This window comes from Urocitellus parryii, chromosome 15 (assembly GCF_045843805.1).
Source record: "Urocitellus parryii isolate mUroPar1 chromosome 15, mUroPar1.hap1, whole genome shotgun sequence".
Lineage (NCBI taxonomy): Eukaryota > Metazoa > Chordata > Mammalia > Rodentia > Sciuridae > Urocitellus > Urocitellus parryii.
The window spans coordinates 14,257,302-14,275,852 of record NC_135545.1 but is presented as its reverse complement, the minus strand read 5'-3'; the positions used below and the strand labels follow the sequence as shown (position 1 = coordinate 14,275,852).

The window sequence follows — 18,551 nt, the reverse complement described above, 5'->3', positions numbered from 1 at the left end:
GGCCTCAGGGCTGGAGCTAGGAGCGCTGGCACCTCCCTCCCTCCCCACAAGCCCTGCTCCCGCCTTGCCTCTGAGGGCTGTGGCCTTCCCCCTCCCCACTCTCGCTTCCTGCCCTAGCTGCAGAACTGTGCAACGGGCTCCACCCCCCTGTCCCCTGGGACCTCAGATCCTGGGGACCCATGGGACCCTCCTTTTCACCTCTATGGCCCAGGGCTGGATGTAAATGAGATGCAAACAGTCTTGATTCTACTGAGGGTAGAGGGTGCACCCCCTGCTCCCGTTCTGGGTGGGGCTACAAACCATAGTGGAACTCTGCTGGGTGCTTGAAAGTTTGACCACAACGAAGAGGTTGCAGGTCTGCATAGGAACGCTATGTAGCTCACATTCTGTTCACCTTTAAAGTACGTGCATTTAAAAGTTTCAGCTCCTGCATGCCCTTGGCGGTGCAGGGGCAGTGCACATGCCTGAATACCCGTGTGTACACATGTGTATGTCCTCACAGCACATACACTCACTCATTCATGGTACATGTCTGTGCATTCACGCCTGCAGTGCACAGAATCAGTACACAAACAATTCATAACGGCACACATGGGGCGGTCGCCTCTGTCCCCAGTCTGGAGCCTAACGGAGACTGGGCTCGATCCCGAATTTCCCGGCAGAGCACAATAGCTTTATGGTTCCCTACTCATGAAATTGGGGTGAAGGGTGGAGACAAGGGTCCAGGACTTGAAACTGGGCAGGTATGCAAGCTGGGTCCGGCCTCCGGGGCCCAAGCCTGAGGCAAGAAGAATTTTCAAGAGCATTTCCATAGGGAGTTGGCCATGGCTCAAATGAAGGACTACTACGTTTGTGAGATTACGGTGCGCAACTCAACGTGCGCGCGCGCCGTCGGAAGCTCGGTCTCCTTTCTGAAAAATTCGTGCACGCGCGCGTCCCGGGCTCGGGACTGGGTCCTGCAAACCCGGGAAAGCTTAGCCCCGCCTACTGCCCCAGAGCAAGCGCCTGCGCTTTGCGGTAGACTAAGCTTTTTCTCACGCTGTTAGCTCTCTCCGCCGGGTGGAGCGAGTGCGCACGCGCCAATTACGCTTTCTGGGAAGAAATCACGTGGCAGCCGGAAAGCGTGGCAGCTGCCGGAAGAGCCTTCCCCTTCTTCGTTGTCCGGCTCTGGAGCGAGAGCAATGACGTAGTTTCCGTTTCCACTACCTCTTCCTCTTCCGGCCCTCGCGGGTGCTTCCCCGGGCTGGCGTTCGACTCCGGCGGTGGTTGTGGAAGGCGCCCGGAGTCATGGCCATGTTTGAGCAGATGAGAGCGAACGTGGGCAAGTTGCTCAAGGGTATCGACAGGTCGGAGCTCGGTCGGAGGGAGCGTTGTAGCCAAGCGGGGTGGAGATTTCCGGAGACCGCAAGGGGTGGTCCGAGTTCTGGGCTTGCCTTGGCCGGGATTTCTCCGTCTTTCGGCATGTGGGGAGGTCGTCCTGGAGGAGGTGTTGAAGGAAAAGACACCGGAAAGGCCTAATAAGAGAGCCTGTCGCTCACGCATGTCTTTGATTACTTTAAAGTTTTCCCTCCTCTCCCTCGGCCGTCCCTCTTTCAGCCCCCCGCAGTTTCCTCTACCAGCTCCTCGGTCTCGGTGCCCGAGCATTTCTTTCTCCTCTGCCCCTCAGGTCATTCATTCAACACCTGTTTACCGACTTGTGTTAGTGCTCAGTAGTATTAGAAACCAGAGGCGACCAAGACAGCCACAAGTCATGCTTTCATGAACTGAGTTCTCCTTCCAGAGGGGACACAAGCAACAAGCACTGATAGCCAGGAGTGGTCAGGGCGAGGCAGGGGAAAGCAAAGGCCCAAATGTTCAGGGCTGAAATAGAGGAAGCAAGAGAGTATGGTTTGGACTGGTGGGAGCTTGACAGGGTTGGGTAGCAGAGAATTTCAGAAGACTATGTATACAGGCAACAGTGACTGCCTGGCAAGTTGGGAAACGTGCTAGACAAGCCCCAGGGCTCCAGTGGGGTTTAGAGCTTAGGCAAGAGGTATGGGTTATGGACAGGTTTTATTAGAGGTTATAAAGCTGACTTGCTATTTGGGTAGAGCCAGTGGCCAGAACCAGATTCAGAGGGGAAAGAAAGGAGAAGCAGATTACAGTGGCCCCTTGGCCCCACAAAGGGACTGGCCTCAGCTCCTGTCTCCTCTTTATTCACCCACTTCAATTCTCCTCTAGGTACAATCCAGAGAACCTGGCCACCCTGGAGCGCTATGTGGAGACCCAGGCCAAGGAGAATGCCTATGATTTGGAAGCCAACCTGGCTGTCCTGAAGTTGTGAGTGTCCTGTCCCTATCCCCATGCTGTTGGCTGGCTAGCAGGGTTCCAGTCCCAGTATGGGGCATGGCAGTAGGGGTGTCTGGAGTAGCCTGCAGGATGTGGCTTCTCTTTGGTGTGCAAGACTAGCAAGCCAAGGAAGATGAGACATTTAGGGTGAGGGAAGTTTAAAAAAAAAATTAGTTGCAAAACACATACAAGGTAGTACGTAAAACACACTTAGTTTAACGGATGTGAATGAATACCCAGGTTTCCACTGTTCATGTTGTGTAATTGTCGGAAGCACCATAGGCCCTTTGTCCATATGCTCTATCCCAACCAAACCCTCACCTTTGGTAACCATTGTCATAGTCTCATGGTGTGGCTTTTCATGGTTGTTTACCACACATGCTTGCATCTGGATCCGCTTAGCTCAATTTTGCTTGCTTTGACCTTGACAGGACCATAATCATACAGCAGAGCCCCTTTTGCACCTAGTACCTTTCACCAAGCGTTGGATTTGTGACACCCATCCATTTGTGTGTGTGTGTGTGTGTGTGTGTGTGTGTGGTTGCAGTTTATTCTCATTGTGGTGTAGTGTTTCACTATGTGACTGTCCTGATGGTCTGTTCCCTGTTGATGGATACTTGGGTTCTTCCCCCTCAAATGATTGATTATTTATTTATTTATTTATAACAATTATCAGCTTGTAATTTCTGCAGATGACATAACTTTAGCTTTCCTGGCTGTAAAATGGAGAGACCACTTGTATAGGTGGGTGGTTTAGGTTGTTTCTGGTGATTGCCACTGCTGGATGAGTGCTCGCCATGTGTCGGCTGCTGTGCTGCGGATGCAGGCACGAGCCCACTCCTGGGCCTCCCTGGGAGGTTGATATGGGTTCATCTTATTTTTGTTTGTTTTTGCACCAGGAATTGAACCTAGGGCTCACAGGCTAAATACACACACTACTGCTGAGCTGTACCTTCAGTTTTTTCCTCTATTGAAAGAAAACTGAAGCACCGAGAATTTGAAATAAGCAGTCCAAGGCCAGGCAGCGGGAGCTGGCCAAGGGAGCCTGGGTGGAGCCATAACCACTACTCCACATTGTTCCTTCTAGCCTTGATTCATTTACTTTTTTTTTTTTTTTTTTTTTGACTACTGGGAATTGAACCCAGAGGTGCTTTTCTACTAGGTTACATCCCCAGCCCTTTTTATTTTTTATTTTGTGACATTAGAATTTTACTAAGTTGCTGAGGCTGAACTTGAACTTGTCATCCTCCTGTCTTAGCCTCTGGAGTTGCTGGGATTATAGGCATGACCACTGTGCCAAGCTTGCTTCTAGCCTCATTTCTTTGCGAGGCTCGTGGCTGTGTCTGCCCTGTGGGTGGTGGTGAGGATCAACTATCCCCATCTTCAGAGTAGGCAGGGTTGCTCAGGGAGATTAGCCAGAAAATGTGGTTGGGGTTGGAGCCCAGGCAGGTTTGACCCCAGGCTCCAGACTAAAGCAGTGGCCTCCTGCCTGGCACTTGGTGAAGTTTGGGGGGTTGGAGTTGTCACTGCTGTTGTATATCTTATTCCCTTCTTAGGTACCAGTTCAACCCAGCCTTCTTTCAGACCACCGTCACTGCCCAGATCCTGTTGAAGGCCCTCACCAACCTGCCCCACACGGACTTCACCCTGTGCAAGTGCATGATCGACCAGGCTCACGTATCCTTTGGTTGGGAGTGGGGGTGGGAGGCAAAGCCTGCAGAGTGGTCTGTGAGTTCAGACTCAGCTGCTAGGCAGGGCTGGGACATTGCCATGACTGAGACGGGCCCTGCCCTCCTGGAGCTCTCATAGTCCAGTGAGGTGACAGGCAGGTCCCCCATCAGTGACAGGCTGGAGCTGTCAGGGGTAGGGTGAGTGAAGCCAGCAGAGGCACCTGGCCCTGACTGGAGGGAACCCGTGAAAGCTAGGTGGATGGGCAGTGAGGGCGATCCTAAAGGATGAAAGAGCTCCTTGCTGTCCTTTAGAGACAGAAGAAGCAGCGGGACCTAGGACAGCACAGATTTCTAAGTGGAATGCAGCCAGAGTCCAGGGCATGTGGAGAGCTGTACAGCCGCAGGCTGCTGTGGTCAGATTTATGCCAGCTGCACAGAGGACACTGGGTGAGAGGCAGGAGGGCCTGGCCGGGCTCACGAAGAACTATATTGTCGGCTCCAAGCACAGGAACTTAATGTACATGTATCCTTAGGAATGTGGAGTGGAAGTGACATCCTTGAGCTGGTTTGGCCAGGTGAGCTTCAGCTTACATTTGATCACTGGACAAACTCAGCAGAATCCCCAACCCCTGCCTGGCGAGGCAAGTGGACCCGTGGGCCCAGCCCTCATACTCGCCTGCTCATCGGTTGTTGAGCCAAGAGATGGCAGATGACTCATTGAACTTACTCTGCCAGCTGTGTCCAAAGTGTCCATAAGATGTGTCCATAAGCCTTGACTCAATCCCAGTATTTGGCAGACCACAGTTTACTGTGTTGTCCCCACTGTTGGACCCTTGGGTTGTTTCTTACCTTTGAATCTTACAAACAGGGCTACAGTGGCAGGGTGGCTTGTGCCTATAATCCCAGCAACTCGGGAGGCTGAGGCATGAGGTCACAAGTTCAAGACCAGCCTCAGGAACTTAGGCCCTGAGCAACTTAGTGAACCTCTGTTTTCAGTAAAAGGCTGGGGATGCCAGTGCCCCTGGTTTAATCCCCAGTACCAAAAAGGAAAACAACAAATAGTGCTTCCGTAACACCCTTTCTTCTCCATACATCCACAGCAAAAATAAGATGGCCTCGGTTCCCAGTTCTGTTTCTGAGCTGTCTTTGGTAGAAGGGGATGGCTGTGGGGAGAGGGTGATCAGGATTTAGTCATGCAGGCTCCAGGACCTTTTTCCTTAACGCTTCCTTCTGCTAGCAAGAAGAGCGGCCCATCAGGCAGATTTTGTACCTCGGGGACCTGCTGGAGACCTGCCACTTCCAGGCCTTCTGGGTAAAGAGGGGCCCAGGGCAGGGCGGGTGGTGGCCCTGTGGTGCGCATTTGTTGCTTGTCTGCTTGGCGAAGGGCCCTGTCCTCAGTGCTCGTCCTCACGGAGCCAGGTCTCAGATGGTCCCTGTGCCCACAAGGCTTGGCCTGAGCCTGTCCCCTTCTCCTGTCCTTCCACTGGGCCTTCTAGTGCAGTCCCTTGGTCGTTAGCAGAAGTCCTCCGGCTCCTCAGCCGCTCTCAGTGCCCGCCCCTCTTTCCTGTGGCATCCAGAGCTCAGCCCTCACAAACAGGCTCCAAGTGGGAGGCTAGGTCGCCTCCTTGCTCCTCACTGCCTCTCCCAGAGCCGGTTCCCTGCTCCTCACAATCACTGCTCTGAGTTCTGAGGCTCCCACCTTCCCTGCCTTGTTGGTAGCAGCCCCCTGGGTGACTGCTCCTCATTTCTTTTTTTTTTTTTTTTTTTTTTTAAGAGAGAGAGAGAGAGAATTTTTTTTAACATTTATTTTTTTTTTAGTTCTCGGCAGACACAACATCTTTGTTGGTATGTGGTGCTGAGGATCGAACCCGGGCTGCACGCATGCCAGGCGAGCGCGCTACCCCTTGAGCCACATCTCCAGCCCCTGCTCCTCATTTCTCACTGCCACTCCTACTGCTCCTTGTTCTGCGATGTTTGAAAAGCCACACAGGTGACCCACTGACACCAGCCTCTAGGTTCCATGATCTCTCTCTTTTTAAAAAGATTATATATAGGGCTGGGGATGTGGCTCAAGCGGTAGCGCGCTCGCCTGGCATGCATGCGGCCCGGGTTCGATCCTCAGCACCACATACCAACAAAGATGTTGTGTCCACCGAAAACTAAAAAATATTAAAATTCTCTCTCTTTCCCTCTCTCTCTCTTTAAAAAAAAAAAAAAAAAAAAAAAAGATAATATATATATTTTTTAGTTGTTGGTGGACCTTCATTTCACTCATTTATTTATATGTGGTGCTGAGAATCCAACCCAGTGCCTCCTCTGTGCTGCGCAACCTCTGCCCCTGAGGCCCCCCCCCAGCCCTCCATGACCTCTTGTCCTCCTGGCTCATCTTCTGTCTGAGGGGAGCTGTGGTCATGGCAGTGCCAGCTCTTCTCAGCATGCAGAGCCTCCGAGGAGGTTTGAAATGGGAATGCGGGTGTGACCCCGGCTTTAGGATTCGGAGGGGCTACCCAGGAGGTGCCACATGGAGCAGAGCCTGGGAGCTGCTGCCTTTGACTTGTCCTCACCAACAATTGCTCCTGATTCACTCCACCCCGGCCCCCTCCTCAGCCCCAGCTCACCCTGTGAGTTCTCCCACCGACACCTGGGCCTGACCAGTGCTCTGGGCCTGCTTGGGCTGCTCAGGTTCTGCTCCCTTCTCTGAAATGGCCACCTACCCCTGCGCAGCCGCATCTGAAATGATGAATGGCTGAGAGAAACACCAGGGGCGCGTGACTCCTGGGAAGGCACGGGTCCTCAGCCCTCCTGAGTGACCTCGTTCCTGCCCTGGTTCCTCCCCTGGACTCGCGCACCTCCCTTCACACATCCCCTTCTCACCCCTTTCCCACCTCAGCTCATGGTCTGGTTTCTTGTCTTGTGAGAAATAGAAATAGAGCGGAGCAGGGCTCACGTGTTTTCCCAGACCCTGATGTCGGAGTGACTTAGTGAGTAACTGCCGTTTCAGCAGGCGAAGTGGCTGAGGCGACCCTCCTCTAAAGCATGGGGACCCTTCCCCTTGCCACACCAGCCTTCCGACTCCTCCAAACGAGAACCTGCCCTTCCTGGGTTGTTTATTTTGAGACAGCATCTCACTGAGTTGGCAGGGTGCCCTCGAGCTTGTAACCCTCCTGCCCCGGACTCCCGGGTCACTGGGGTTACAGGCAGTGCCACTGCTCCCAGCTCTTCCCTGGTTTTAAAACCGAAAATCCCTAGCAAGCCTACTGCGTGCCGGGTCTGCGTGGCCCCGTGCGTTCCCGCAGCGCTGGCCAGAGCAGTGCTGAGGTGGTTTGAGGCCTCGGCCTGCTTCGTCCAGAGCAAGGTCATGGAAGTTTCAGACAATTCAAGTCCCCTGTCTCAGGAAACTCATTTCATATAAGTGAGTCAGCCCCGGGGGTCACCTGCTTGTGGGAGAGGCTCCTGTGCTCCGGGCCTCCTTCTCCCCTGTTCGCGGGACCCCTCTCTAGTCAACCCACTCAGGCCTTTGTCACCTCACACCCACCCCCAGTGTGCACACATGCCCCTTGAAGCCATGTGTCAGATACAGAGACCGCCGTGTCACTGGGTCCGGTAAGCCAGCGTCAGGCCTGTGTCACCTGCCCTGTCAGCTGACCCTGGCACAGGTGGTCGCACTCCGCTCCCTGGAACCCTTCATCATCTGGCTCCCAGTACAGCATCTTCCTGGTTTTCCTCCTGCCTCGTGGCGGCTCTTCCCTTCTCGGGGTTTGTGGGGCTCTTCTTTTCTCCCACTCCTGTTGGAGGAAGCCCTCGATGAAGAAGTGACGTTTGAGCAAAAACCTGCTGGAGGCAGGAGGGCCAGCTGTGGAGGAGGAAAGTTCCAGACAAACAGCAGTGCAAAGGCCCTGAGGGGGGAGGGGCGTTGGGAGCAGCGAGGAGGTGCCTGCAAGTGAGTGGGGGGTGGGTGGGGGTGAGCAGGCACCCCGTGGGCCTCCTGGGCCTTGGTTGAAAGGTTGGCTTTTTCCCTATGACAAGGGCCAGGACAGGTAAGGAGCATAGGTAGCTACCCTGTGTCTGGCTTCTACCTGGATCATTTCTCGGCTGAGTTCTCCTGGTCTCTATGTCTGGAATGGGCCTAAGAACAGTGACATCACACATGTTGCACGTGGCAGGGTGGCAGTGTGTAGGTCATTGCTCGCGTGTTGGTGGCTGCTGCTGTCTTTAGGGACACTGACACTGTGCTTGCCGTCCCTCCCCTGCAGCAAGCCCTGGATGAAAACATGGACCTCTTGGAAGGTATAACTGGCTTTGAAGACTCTGTCCGGAAGTGTAAGTCCTTTCTGAGCCTGGGCTCTGTAGGGAGAGGGCTGGGGAGTGATGACGGTCCCTCTCCATCATTCCCTCTCATCCACAGTTATCTGCCACGTCGTGGGCATCACATACCAGCACATTGACCGCTGGTTGCTGGCCGAGATGCTCGGGGATCTGACAGGTAAGACCTCTGGGTCCCTTGTGTCAATCTGGGGGTTTGGGGGTGGTCGGGGCAGTGGGCTTCCGCCAACTCCAGCCTCGCTGGGACATTACTGGAGGTGCAGCCCAGGGAGGACGCAGGGCCTGGTGTTGGTGGTTCCCTTCCTCGGGGACACCCTGTGCCACTCAGTCCTTCTGTATCCACTATTCGAGTGCCAACTTTGTTCCAGATTTTGTTTAGATTCTGGTCACGTGACAGTGAACAAAACAGAAGGGCTCGGGTTCGTTTTCAAGGAGGGAGCATGTGTGTGTCCGGTGGCCATTCATGCTGCAGAGGACAGCAGCCTGCTCACAGGGCGGCTGAGAGCAGACTGGACAAGGGGCTCGGGAGCAGCAGCCTGCCTGTCATTCACAGGGCAGCCTGGGCACTGTGGTCCAAAGCAGAGTGACTGGGTGCAGAGGGCTCGTTAGAGCAGAGAGGTGGTTAGAGGGGCATCTGTAGCCCGTGCAGGGTCTCAGGATGATTGTCTCATTGTTCTTGAATGAAATAACCTTAGATAGGAACCTCTGAGCAGGGAGCCGTGATCAGATCGATGTTTTTAAAAGATCCCCCCAAAAATGCAGGAAGGGAAGATAAGAAACGAAGGGGGTGATCACACCTGTGAGAGGAGGCAGGGGCAGGGAAGAGAGGTGAGGGTGGGTTGAGTCTTGGGAGAATCTTCTTGTGGAATTTTTGCCTCTAGATGTAGGTTGTGTGTGTCTGTTTTTTGTTTGTTTGTTTGTTTGTTTTTTCCCAGGGGGAGCTAATTTTGCTGGACATTTTGTGTTTGGCACGTGCTAAGTGCATCAGATAGATGTTTTGCATATTTAAAAGTAAAATTAAAATTTGGGTGTTGTGGTGTGCACCTGTAGTCCCGGCTACTTGAGAGGCTGGGGTAGCATTGTTTGAAGCCAGTCCAGTCTCTTAAAAAAAAAAAATGCTGAAAGTAGTGGCCCACACCTGTAATCTCAGTGACTTGGGAGGCTGAGGCAGTAGGATTGAAAGTTCAAGGCCAGCCTCAGCAATTTAGTGAGACTCTTAAGCAACTTAGTGAGACCCTGTCACAAAAAAAAAAAAGTGGCTCAGTGGTTAAGCACCCCTGAGTTCAATCCCTGGTACCCCCCCACCGCCCCACAAGAAAAAGAATATGAAACACACTTTGGGATTTAATATAAGGAGGATTAGGTGAATCTATGAAAACACTAATAGTTCCACAGAAATCATTTAACATAATTGAACCCCACTGTAGCAGGACCTGTACCGACATATTTTCTTTTTATGGTGCTGGTGGTTTAAACCAGAAGAACCTTACCATTGAGCTTCACCAACCCTTCTTTATTTTAATTTGAGGTGGACTCGCTGTGTTAACGAGGCTGGCTTTCAAACTTGTGATCTTCCTGCCTCAGCCTCCCCAGCCACTGGGACTACATATGCCTCACCGTACTGGTGTATTTTCTTAGGGCCAAAAAGACTTACTGTTAGTGATGATGATATAGTTTTGCAACCATTTCGTCTATTCTGTGGCAAAAAGCAGATAAGTAAATATACTGCTCTTATTAAGAACCAGGACTGGCCCTGGGAGAGAAGGGCCAGACAGGAAAGAAGTGAAGACAGAAGCCTCCAGTGGGAAGGAGGCAGGGCTGAGGGCGCCCTCTGGCTGCTGTGTAGGGGATGAGCCACAAAAGGGCAGGGTGGCAGCAAGGAGACCCACCTGGCTTCTCTGTTGGCCAGAGATGGCAGGCCTGGCCAGGCAAGGAGGGAGCCCTGGCCTGGTAGCCTTGATTCCCATGCCTCCCACACCCCATGTTACTGTGGGGTCCAGCTGGCTCACACCCTGTTTGTGCTCCTCGCAGACAATCAGCTAAAGGTGTGGATGAGCAAGTATGGCTGGAGCGCCGACGAGTCGGGGCAGATCTTCATCTGTAGCCAAGAGGAGAGCATTAAGCCCAAGAACATCGTGGAAAAGATTGACTTTGACAGTGAGTGGTGGCCCAGGGTCTGGCTGTGGGGCTCAAGGGGCATCCTTTGACAGACACTGGAATGGGGCCCCAAAACCCAGGTAGAGCTGTTCTTGTCCAGGGCCTGGGAACTTGTGTCTGCCACACTCCTTTGATCTGTCCAGGGGCTGCCCACCCAGCGAGGCGTGGCCACATGATGCCAGCTGGCCTTCCTTGGTGCATGCAGGTGACTCCACACCTGCTGGCCCCAGGGGCTCTGTCCCTTTGGCTTTCCCTTGTCTCTGGGGCCCTGGGGGCCTCCCAGGCAGGCTCTCTAGTCGGGTGAGCTGAGTGGAAATCTGGGGTCTCTACTGAACAGCAAACTTGGGGCGACCTGACCGCTTATGCCTCTATTTTCTTATGTAAAAAATGGGACGACAGGGCTGGATTGTGGCTCAGTGGTAGAGCGGTCGCCTAGCACAGACAAGGCCCTGGTTTCATCCTCAGCACCACATAAATAAAGACAGCTATCGTGTCCATCTGCAACTAAAAAAAAATTCTTTAAATGGGGACGACAGCAACAATAATTAGGAAAAACACTGTTGTTTTTTACACGTAAGCCATTTGCTCCTCATATCAGCCCTCTTGTAATTGGCAACATTATAAGTTTCACCTTGCTCACCCCGTACACTGGAGGCGAGGTAGCAGAGAGCCGGGCATTTAGTCCAGAGCGCATTGAGTTCGTCACCACCAATACACACACACACACACACACACACACACACACACACGAGAGGAGCAGTCTCATCTGTGCAGAGCGCGGGGGCTGCTCTCTTGGGCCTGAGTCTCCTCCCAGCTCCTACATGTGCTTCTGGTGGTTTAGCCATGGGAGTTGGTACAGTGTGGCTTCTCCATACCAACCCGCAATTTGGAACTGAAGGAAGTGGGATTGAGTGACCGCCCTCTCTGTGCCCATGATCCGGGACCCTCACCTCTTAAGGTGATGCACCACTGGGTTGGAGTCTGAGGATCCAGGCCGAAGTTCGTGCGGTGGGGAGCCACAGGTTGTGCAGTGTGTGGAGAGCACACAGTAAATACTGTGACAGTGATAGGCATGGTTCCAAGCATTTTTTTTTTGGTACCAGGGATTGAACCCAGGGGCACTTGACCACTGAGCCACATCCCAGCCCTATTTTGTATTTTATTAGAGACAGGGTCTCACTGAGTTGCTTAGTACCTCACTTTGCGGAGGCTGGTTTTGAACTCGCGATCCTCAAGAGGCGTGCACCACTGCATCCAGCCCACAAGGACTTCTTTTAACGTGATAGTTCTGTGGAATAGGCCTTCTTTTTTTGTAGATGGACACAATACTTTTATTTATTTTATGTGGTGCTGAGACTTGAACCCAGTGCCTCGCACATGCTAGCAAGCCGCTCTGCCATTGAGCTACAGTTCTAGCCCAAGAATAGGCCCTTCCTACAGATGGGGAAACTGCTGCACAGAGATGTTATATAACTTGCCCAAAGTCACCCAGCTGTTAATAGTCAGGCTGGGGTTTTAACCTAGGCCTCTCTGCTTCACAGTCCTGTTTTCTTTTCTTTCTTTTTCTTTTTTTTTTTTTTTAAGGTTTATTTTTTTAGTTGTAGGTGGACACAATATTTTTATTTATTTTTATGTGGTGCTGAGGATCAAACCCAGGGCCTCACACGTGCTAGGTGAGCGCTCTGCCTCTGAGCTGGAACCCCAAACCCAGAAGGGGACTGTGATCTGCCCCTGAAGGATTAGTGACTTTGGGGTGGTAGCTGGAAGTTTACCTCCCTCAGTTCCCAAGTTGACCCCGGTGTCCTTTCTTTTCTCAACAGGTGTGTCCAGCATCATGGCCTCCTCCCAGTGACTGCCAACATTTAATAAAGATGTGTTGACCTAGCCCTGCCCTGCCTCCTCCCTGTAGGCTTCCTGTCTCTGCCTGGCCCTCCAGGGGGAGGCCTCTCCCTGCCTGCAACCTGTGGCCTTCCTCCTCTTTTCTTACCTCCCTTCCCCCACCCCAGCAGCTAGCAGGCCACCCACCCCCACCTTCCTGACCTGTCAGGTCTCTGTGGGGAGGGCCAGGAGAGTCAGCCAGGAGGGGAGGGTGTGCATGGCTGTGGGCGCCCAGCCCTGCAGCCCAGGGAAGCTCTCTCTCCACATCCTGGCTTGCTCTGCGTCCTTGGGCCAGTGCCCTGTCTAATCCCCAATTTCCTCATCTGGAAGAATGTGCCCTCTGCTGGCCTCGGGCGGGACCCAGGCGCTCTCTCCAGTGAAGGTCTTAAGCCAGGGCCGTGGTCTTGCTCGGAGAGCGGGAGCCAGTGTTCATTTCAGACTCAGAAAGGGTTTGTCACCAAGGTGGCAAACTATTCCTCAGCACCTTCTGTGGGGAGACTTCACCAGACATTTGGGACTTGCTCCTCAGAGCAAAGTGTCAGAGCCAGGCAGTCATCCTCCCTGAGTCCTAGCTCATGTCACTTAATCCCTAGCAGAGCGACTTTCATTCTCGTGGCACACTCGGGCGTTCCAGGTGTTCTGGCAGTGACCAGCCGCCCTGAGCCTGTCCTGGGGAGGTGGAGGAACTGAAATGCCACGGTGGTGATCCAGCCTCAGGGGAGACGCAGAGCCATCTTGCCTGTGAGCTTTGCCTGTGGAGAGGCAGCAGGGCACCAGCGCTTGGCTACCCGGCCCTGTGCATTCCTCCTAGGGCCCTGTCCTGGGGAGCGAGGGTGGGGCTGGCACCTTTGCCCGGGGTTCCAGACCTGTGCAGGCACCAGGAACTAGGAAGTGTCCTGACCCTGGGGACACAGTGAACGTTTGCTTATGCAACTGTGGAGCCAGGAGGGGGATGAAAGAGGACTGGGAGCTACCCCCACCCACAGGACTGTGCAGATTATTCAGATACCCCTTCTGTGTGGGGACAATCACCAGGCACCTATTTGACAGGAGACAACATGTAAATCTGGCCATGGCCACTCTGCATGAGGAGAACAAAGGACCTTGCCGTCTGACATGGTTAACACCTGTAATCCCAGTGACAGAAGGCTGAAGCTGGAGGATCACAAGTCAAGGCCAGCCTCAGCAATTTAGTGAGGCCCACAGCAATTTAACAGATTTTAAAAGATAATTAGGCCTGGGGATGTATTTTAGAGGTACAGCACCCCTGGGTTCACGGTTCAGTCCCTAGTACAAAAAAAAAAAAAAGGAATGACCTTCGGAAGCTGTGTCAGGCCTGCTCTCACTCCACGGGGCGTCTTCTGAGCAGCTGACAGTAGCTAAAGACTGCCTGGGCTCAGACTCGAGCCTCGTGGCTTTTGGGCATGTTGGTTCACCTCTCCTGTGCCTCAGTTCTGTGCCTGGGGTTTGTGCCCCTTCTCAAGTTGTGAATTAACGCCTCCAAAGACTTCAGGACAGACTTGGCACCTATGAGAGATCATAAACATATCGCTCTCTGCAAATTCCATTCTGGTGATTGTTCCTGTGCCTGCTTTGGCTCGGGGCTGCTGTTCTAGCTGTAACAATGGCGTGGAGGCTGGACCTTATGGTCCACCTCTAATCCCAGCAGTCTGGGAAGCTGAGGTAGGATTGTAAGTGCAAGGCCATCTGGGCAATTTAGTGAGACCCTGTCTCAAAAAGGGTTAGGGCACGCCTTTAGTCCCAGTGGCTCAGGAGGTGGAAGGAGGATTGCGAGTTCAAAGCCAGCCTCAGCAAAATGGAGGCACTAACACTCAGTGAGACCCTCTCTAAATATAAAATAGGGCTAGGGATGTGGCTCAGGGGGCCCCTAAGTTCAACCCTGGTACAAAAAAAAAAGTGGGTTTGTATTCAGTAGAGAACCATGGATTTGATCCCTGATATTACAATAACGATGACAATGGCAAAAAAAAAATTGTTTTTTACAGGAGCTGGGAGAGTAGCTCGGTGGTAGAGTACAGGCTTGGCATGTATGAGGCCTTGGGTTTGTTCCCCAGCACCAAAAAAGCCACACAGCAATGGTTATGGAACAGCATTAGTTCTGACTGAAGTCTCAGTGGTATAGAAATGGAGAACTAAAGCCCCTTCTGGCCCCTTCCTGCCCCCTTGGACCCCCCCTCCCTGGGACCTTTAGACATGCCAGCTGTTACCACTACACTGTCCGCAGATGGCTGCCAGGTGTAGCCCCAAGGCTGGCAATCAGAGGACCTCACTGGCTGGGGTCACCTGCTCCAGCTCTGGGCCTTTGGTCTGGGAGGTTTCAGTATCCACCACGAGCAGGTAGGGAGAGACTGATGGCTCTGCACCTGAGGGACATCCCTGTCCCCGACCTTCCTCACCAAGATCAGTGCCAGAGTCCTGAGTTCAAATGAGGCAGGTGGAGGCTGCCCCGCCCCAGCCCAGCTTGGGGAGCAGCAAAAAAGCCTGGGAGCTTCAGCCAGGTGCTGCATCCCCTGGGAAAACAAGCCGCAATTGGGGCTGCTTACTGTTGGTGTCCTTCACATGCCTGTGGGACAGGGGGACAGGATCCCTGAAGCTCCTATACCTGGCAGAGCCCTGCCTTCTAATCCCTATCCCCAAGTAATTGGACTTCCTATCACACAGTATATGTTCATTGGTGCTGGGAATTGAACTTGGGCACTTTACTGCTGAGCTACATCCCTAGTCCTTTTTATTTTGAGACAGGGTCTTGCTAAGTTGCTGAGGGTCTCATTAAATTGCTGAGGCTGGCCTCACACTTGCGATCCTCCTGCCTCAGCCTCCCAAATGACTGAGTTTACAAGGCATGTGCCACCACGCTCAGCTCATTTTCAGTTCTTTGTTGTAGTTTAACTCAAATACCTCACCTTCCCAACAGCCATTCCCCTCATTTCCTTCCTACTTCAATAAAGTTCACACTTGGTTGCTCAGGTCCCAAACCTGGAAGCTGCCCTGATTCCCCCAACAAGGCCAAATATATGGCGGTATAATAAGCTTCACTTTCCCAAATCTTTCCATGTCTCCCTCTATGGCATTGTGCTCTGGCCCTAGTCCTGTCCAGCTCCACCCTGATATTACAGCAGCCCGCTCTCTGGGCTCTCTGTGCTTGAACTTCTCCACTCTGTGGCCCTCATGCAGCCAAAGGGCCTCGTGAACAGCTGAATAACATCCCAGCCTCTTACTGAAAATCTCATCTTCCCATTGCATTTAGAATAAAATTCTGGGATAAGGGTCTAATTCACTGGTAGAGCACTTGCCCATCATGTGAGAGGCCCTGGATTCCTTTCCCAGCACCACTTAAAAAAATATATATAGGGCTGGGGATGTGGCTCAAGCGGTAGCGCGCTTGCCTTCCATGGCCCGGGTTCGATCCTCAGCACCACATACAAACAAAGATGTTGTGTCTGTCAAAAACTAAAAATAATAAATATTAAAAAATATATATATATATATCAAATTCTACACCATGCTTTAAGCCCATTCATTCAGAACTCCTACTCCACCAGACACTGCTTCAGGGACCAAGCATACGGCAGGGACCAAAACAAGACCTGCTCCCTTGTGGGCTGATATTCTTGGGGAAGAAATGCACAAGACACAAGGCAGGGAATATGTCGGGTGGTGTGTAGATGGTGAGGTACTGTAGACAAAGGTGCAGGAGGGTTGAACCTCCTGCTCGAACATATGAGGCAAGTGCTCTACCCCTGGCTCACCCCCCAGCCCCAGGATGCCATTTTACATAAAGTGGTCAGGGAAGCGCTTGCAGAGGAGGAAACATTTCTGCAGAGACCTGCAGAAGAGGGTGCCATTGGCCTCGAAGATCCAGAATCTGGGGAAAGTGTGTCAGGCAGAGGTAACAACGTGTCACCAAGTACAAAGGCTTTGAGGCTGAGGGTGGAGCCTGGCATGTTGGAGGAACAGCAAGGTCAGCAAGCTAGGGGGAGAGGGGGTGAGCTAGGAGCTGTGGGGACCAGGACACGGAAGACCCAGGTCTGGCTGAAGCCCCAGGACTTTGAACTGTTACAAAATCTGGGCTGGGCCAGGCAGGGCCCCGCAGGCTCCTCTGCGTCTTTTCCTCCTTTCCTTGACTTTTGCTTTTCCTCTGAGTGTGGGTTCTGAGCAAAGGAGGGAGGGACATGATCTGACTCAGGCTCTCAGGGCATCACTTGGCTCCTTACAGGAAAGAGCATGCAAGGATGCGGGCTGGGGGCTGGGTACAGGGAGGAGACTGCTGCAGAGGTCCAAAGGAACATGAGTGAGGGTGGACAGAACCAGGATAAGGCTCTGAAGTGGATGGGTTCTGCATGTATTTTGAAAATGTAATGACAAAATTTCCCAGAGAACTGTCTGCAGGTAGGACAGGAGAGTGAGGGATGACTGTAAGGCTTTTCTAAATAGCCAGAAAGATGGGAATGCCATTAACTGAGGACTGCAAGGTGATCTGGTTTGGGGGGCAGATCAATTAAACTCAGGAACACAGTTTCCCCCCCCCCCCACCAGTACTGGGGATTGAACCCAGTGGTGTTTAACCATGGAGCTACATCCCCAGCCCTTTTTAACTTTTATTTTAAAATATTTATTTATTTAGAGACAGAGTATTGCTAAGTTGCTCAGGCTGGCTTTGAATTTGCAATCTTCCTGCCTCAGCCTCCTGAGTTGCTGGGATAACAGGTGTGCACTATTTATATTTGAGATGCCTGTTAATGTGGCAATATCATTTTTTTTGGGGGGGGGGGTTACCAGGGATTGGATTCAGGGGCACTTAACTATTGAGTCACATCCCCAGCCCATTTTTATATTTTATTTAGAGATAGGGCCTCACTGAGTTGCTTAGAGCCTTGCTGTTGCTGAGACTGGCTTTGAACTTGTATTCCTCTTGCCTCAGCCTCCTGAGCTGCTGGGATTAGAGATGTGCACCACCACCCCCAGCTGCAATATCATTTATCTGTATTTGTTTGCTTATTTATTGTTGCCCTCTCCACTATAATGATAGCCACTTGAGAACTGACCAGGCATATCATGCTCTTCACTATACAGAGGCCAAGAATGGTATGTGGCACAGAGTAGGTTTTCATTAATTGTTTGTTGAATGAATAATGAAGGTAGCCAAGTCCCCAAATCCTCTACCTTCTCACTTTGCTGGTACCTATTCCAATCTAACTTCCATGACCATTTTATAAATCCTTGAGGTCCTTGTGCAAATGCATCCTTTGCCAGGTGTTGGGGCACAGGCCTGTGATTCTAGCAAATCAGAAGGCTGAGGCTGGAGGATCACAAGTTTGAGGTCAGATTGGGCAATTTAGACCCTACATCAAAATGAAATGAAAAATGAACTGGGGATATAGCTCAGTATTAAAGTGCCCTGGGTTCAACCCCCAGTGCCCTAAAACAGACAAACGTGTGGCTTCTCCGTGAAGCCTACTCTGAGTACTTCATTTACATTCAGTTATGCTTGACTTTTGGCCACAGTGTTGGAATATACTATATACTTTTTTTCCTTCCTGGTACTGGGATTGAACCCAGGGCCTCGCACATGCTTGGCAAGCGCTCTACCACTGATCTATATCCTCAGCACCCCACATCACCTTTATAAAAAAAAAATAATTGTTACTGGAAATTGAACTCAGGGGCGTTTGACCACTGAGCCACAACGCCAGCCCCTATTATTTTTTATTTTGAGACAGCGTCTCTCTGAGTTGCTTGGTGCCTCGCCAAATTGCTGAGGCTGCCTGTGAACTTGGGATCCTCCTACCTCAGCCTGCAGAGTAGCTGGGGTTACAGGAGAGCGCCATCGCGCCCTGCACTATGCACATTTTCTTAACATTTCGTTCTGTCTTTAGTGCATAAAACACGGCCTGGCACATAGCAGGCGTTCGATAAACACTTGTTGTGTTCGGCGTTGCCCAACGGGGAGTACGTTCTGCAGCCCGAACGGTGAAGAACCGATGATTCATTCACGATTCTGGCCCCGCCCACAACGCGAATGACGTGCGCGCTCACGTACTCGAGTGGAGGAGCAGGTGAACTGCGCAGGCGCCGAGCTCCGGGTGGGTGGTATCAATTCATCAGGTGCGCGCGCGCGGGAGGGCGGCGGCGGCGGCGGCTCGGTACGCAGGCGCGGCGGGCAGTGCGCAGGCG

The 18,551-nt window shown here is 52.4% G+C and overlaps 1 protein-coding gene and 1 non-coding gene across 2 annotated transcripts; both read left to right on the top strand.

Moving 5' to 3' along the window:
- The first annotated feature begins 1,194 nt into the window (after positions 1-1,194).
- Eif3k (eukaryotic translation initiation factor 3 subunit K) lies at positions 1,195-12,364 on the top strand. Its single transcript, XM_026412137.2, has 8 exons — positions 1,195-1,346; positions 2,221-2,319; positions 3,885-4,005; positions 5,236-5,310; positions 8,252-8,318; positions 8,404-8,481; positions 10,353-10,478; positions 12,299-12,364. The coding sequence occupies exons 1-8, from the start codon at positions 1,288-1,290 to the stop codon at positions 12,328-12,330; spliced, it is 657 nt and encodes a 218-aa protein (XP_026267922.1). The 5' UTR covers positions 1,195-1,287; the 3' UTR covers positions 12,331-12,364.
- On the top strand, positions 7,245-7,375 carry LOC144250530 (small nucleolar RNA SNORA9). The gene has a single exon (XR_013342505.1). It is a non-coding gene; the product is annotated as a small nucleolar RNA SNORA9 (small nucleolar RNA).
- Positions 12,365-18,551: the final 6,187 nt, after the last annotated feature.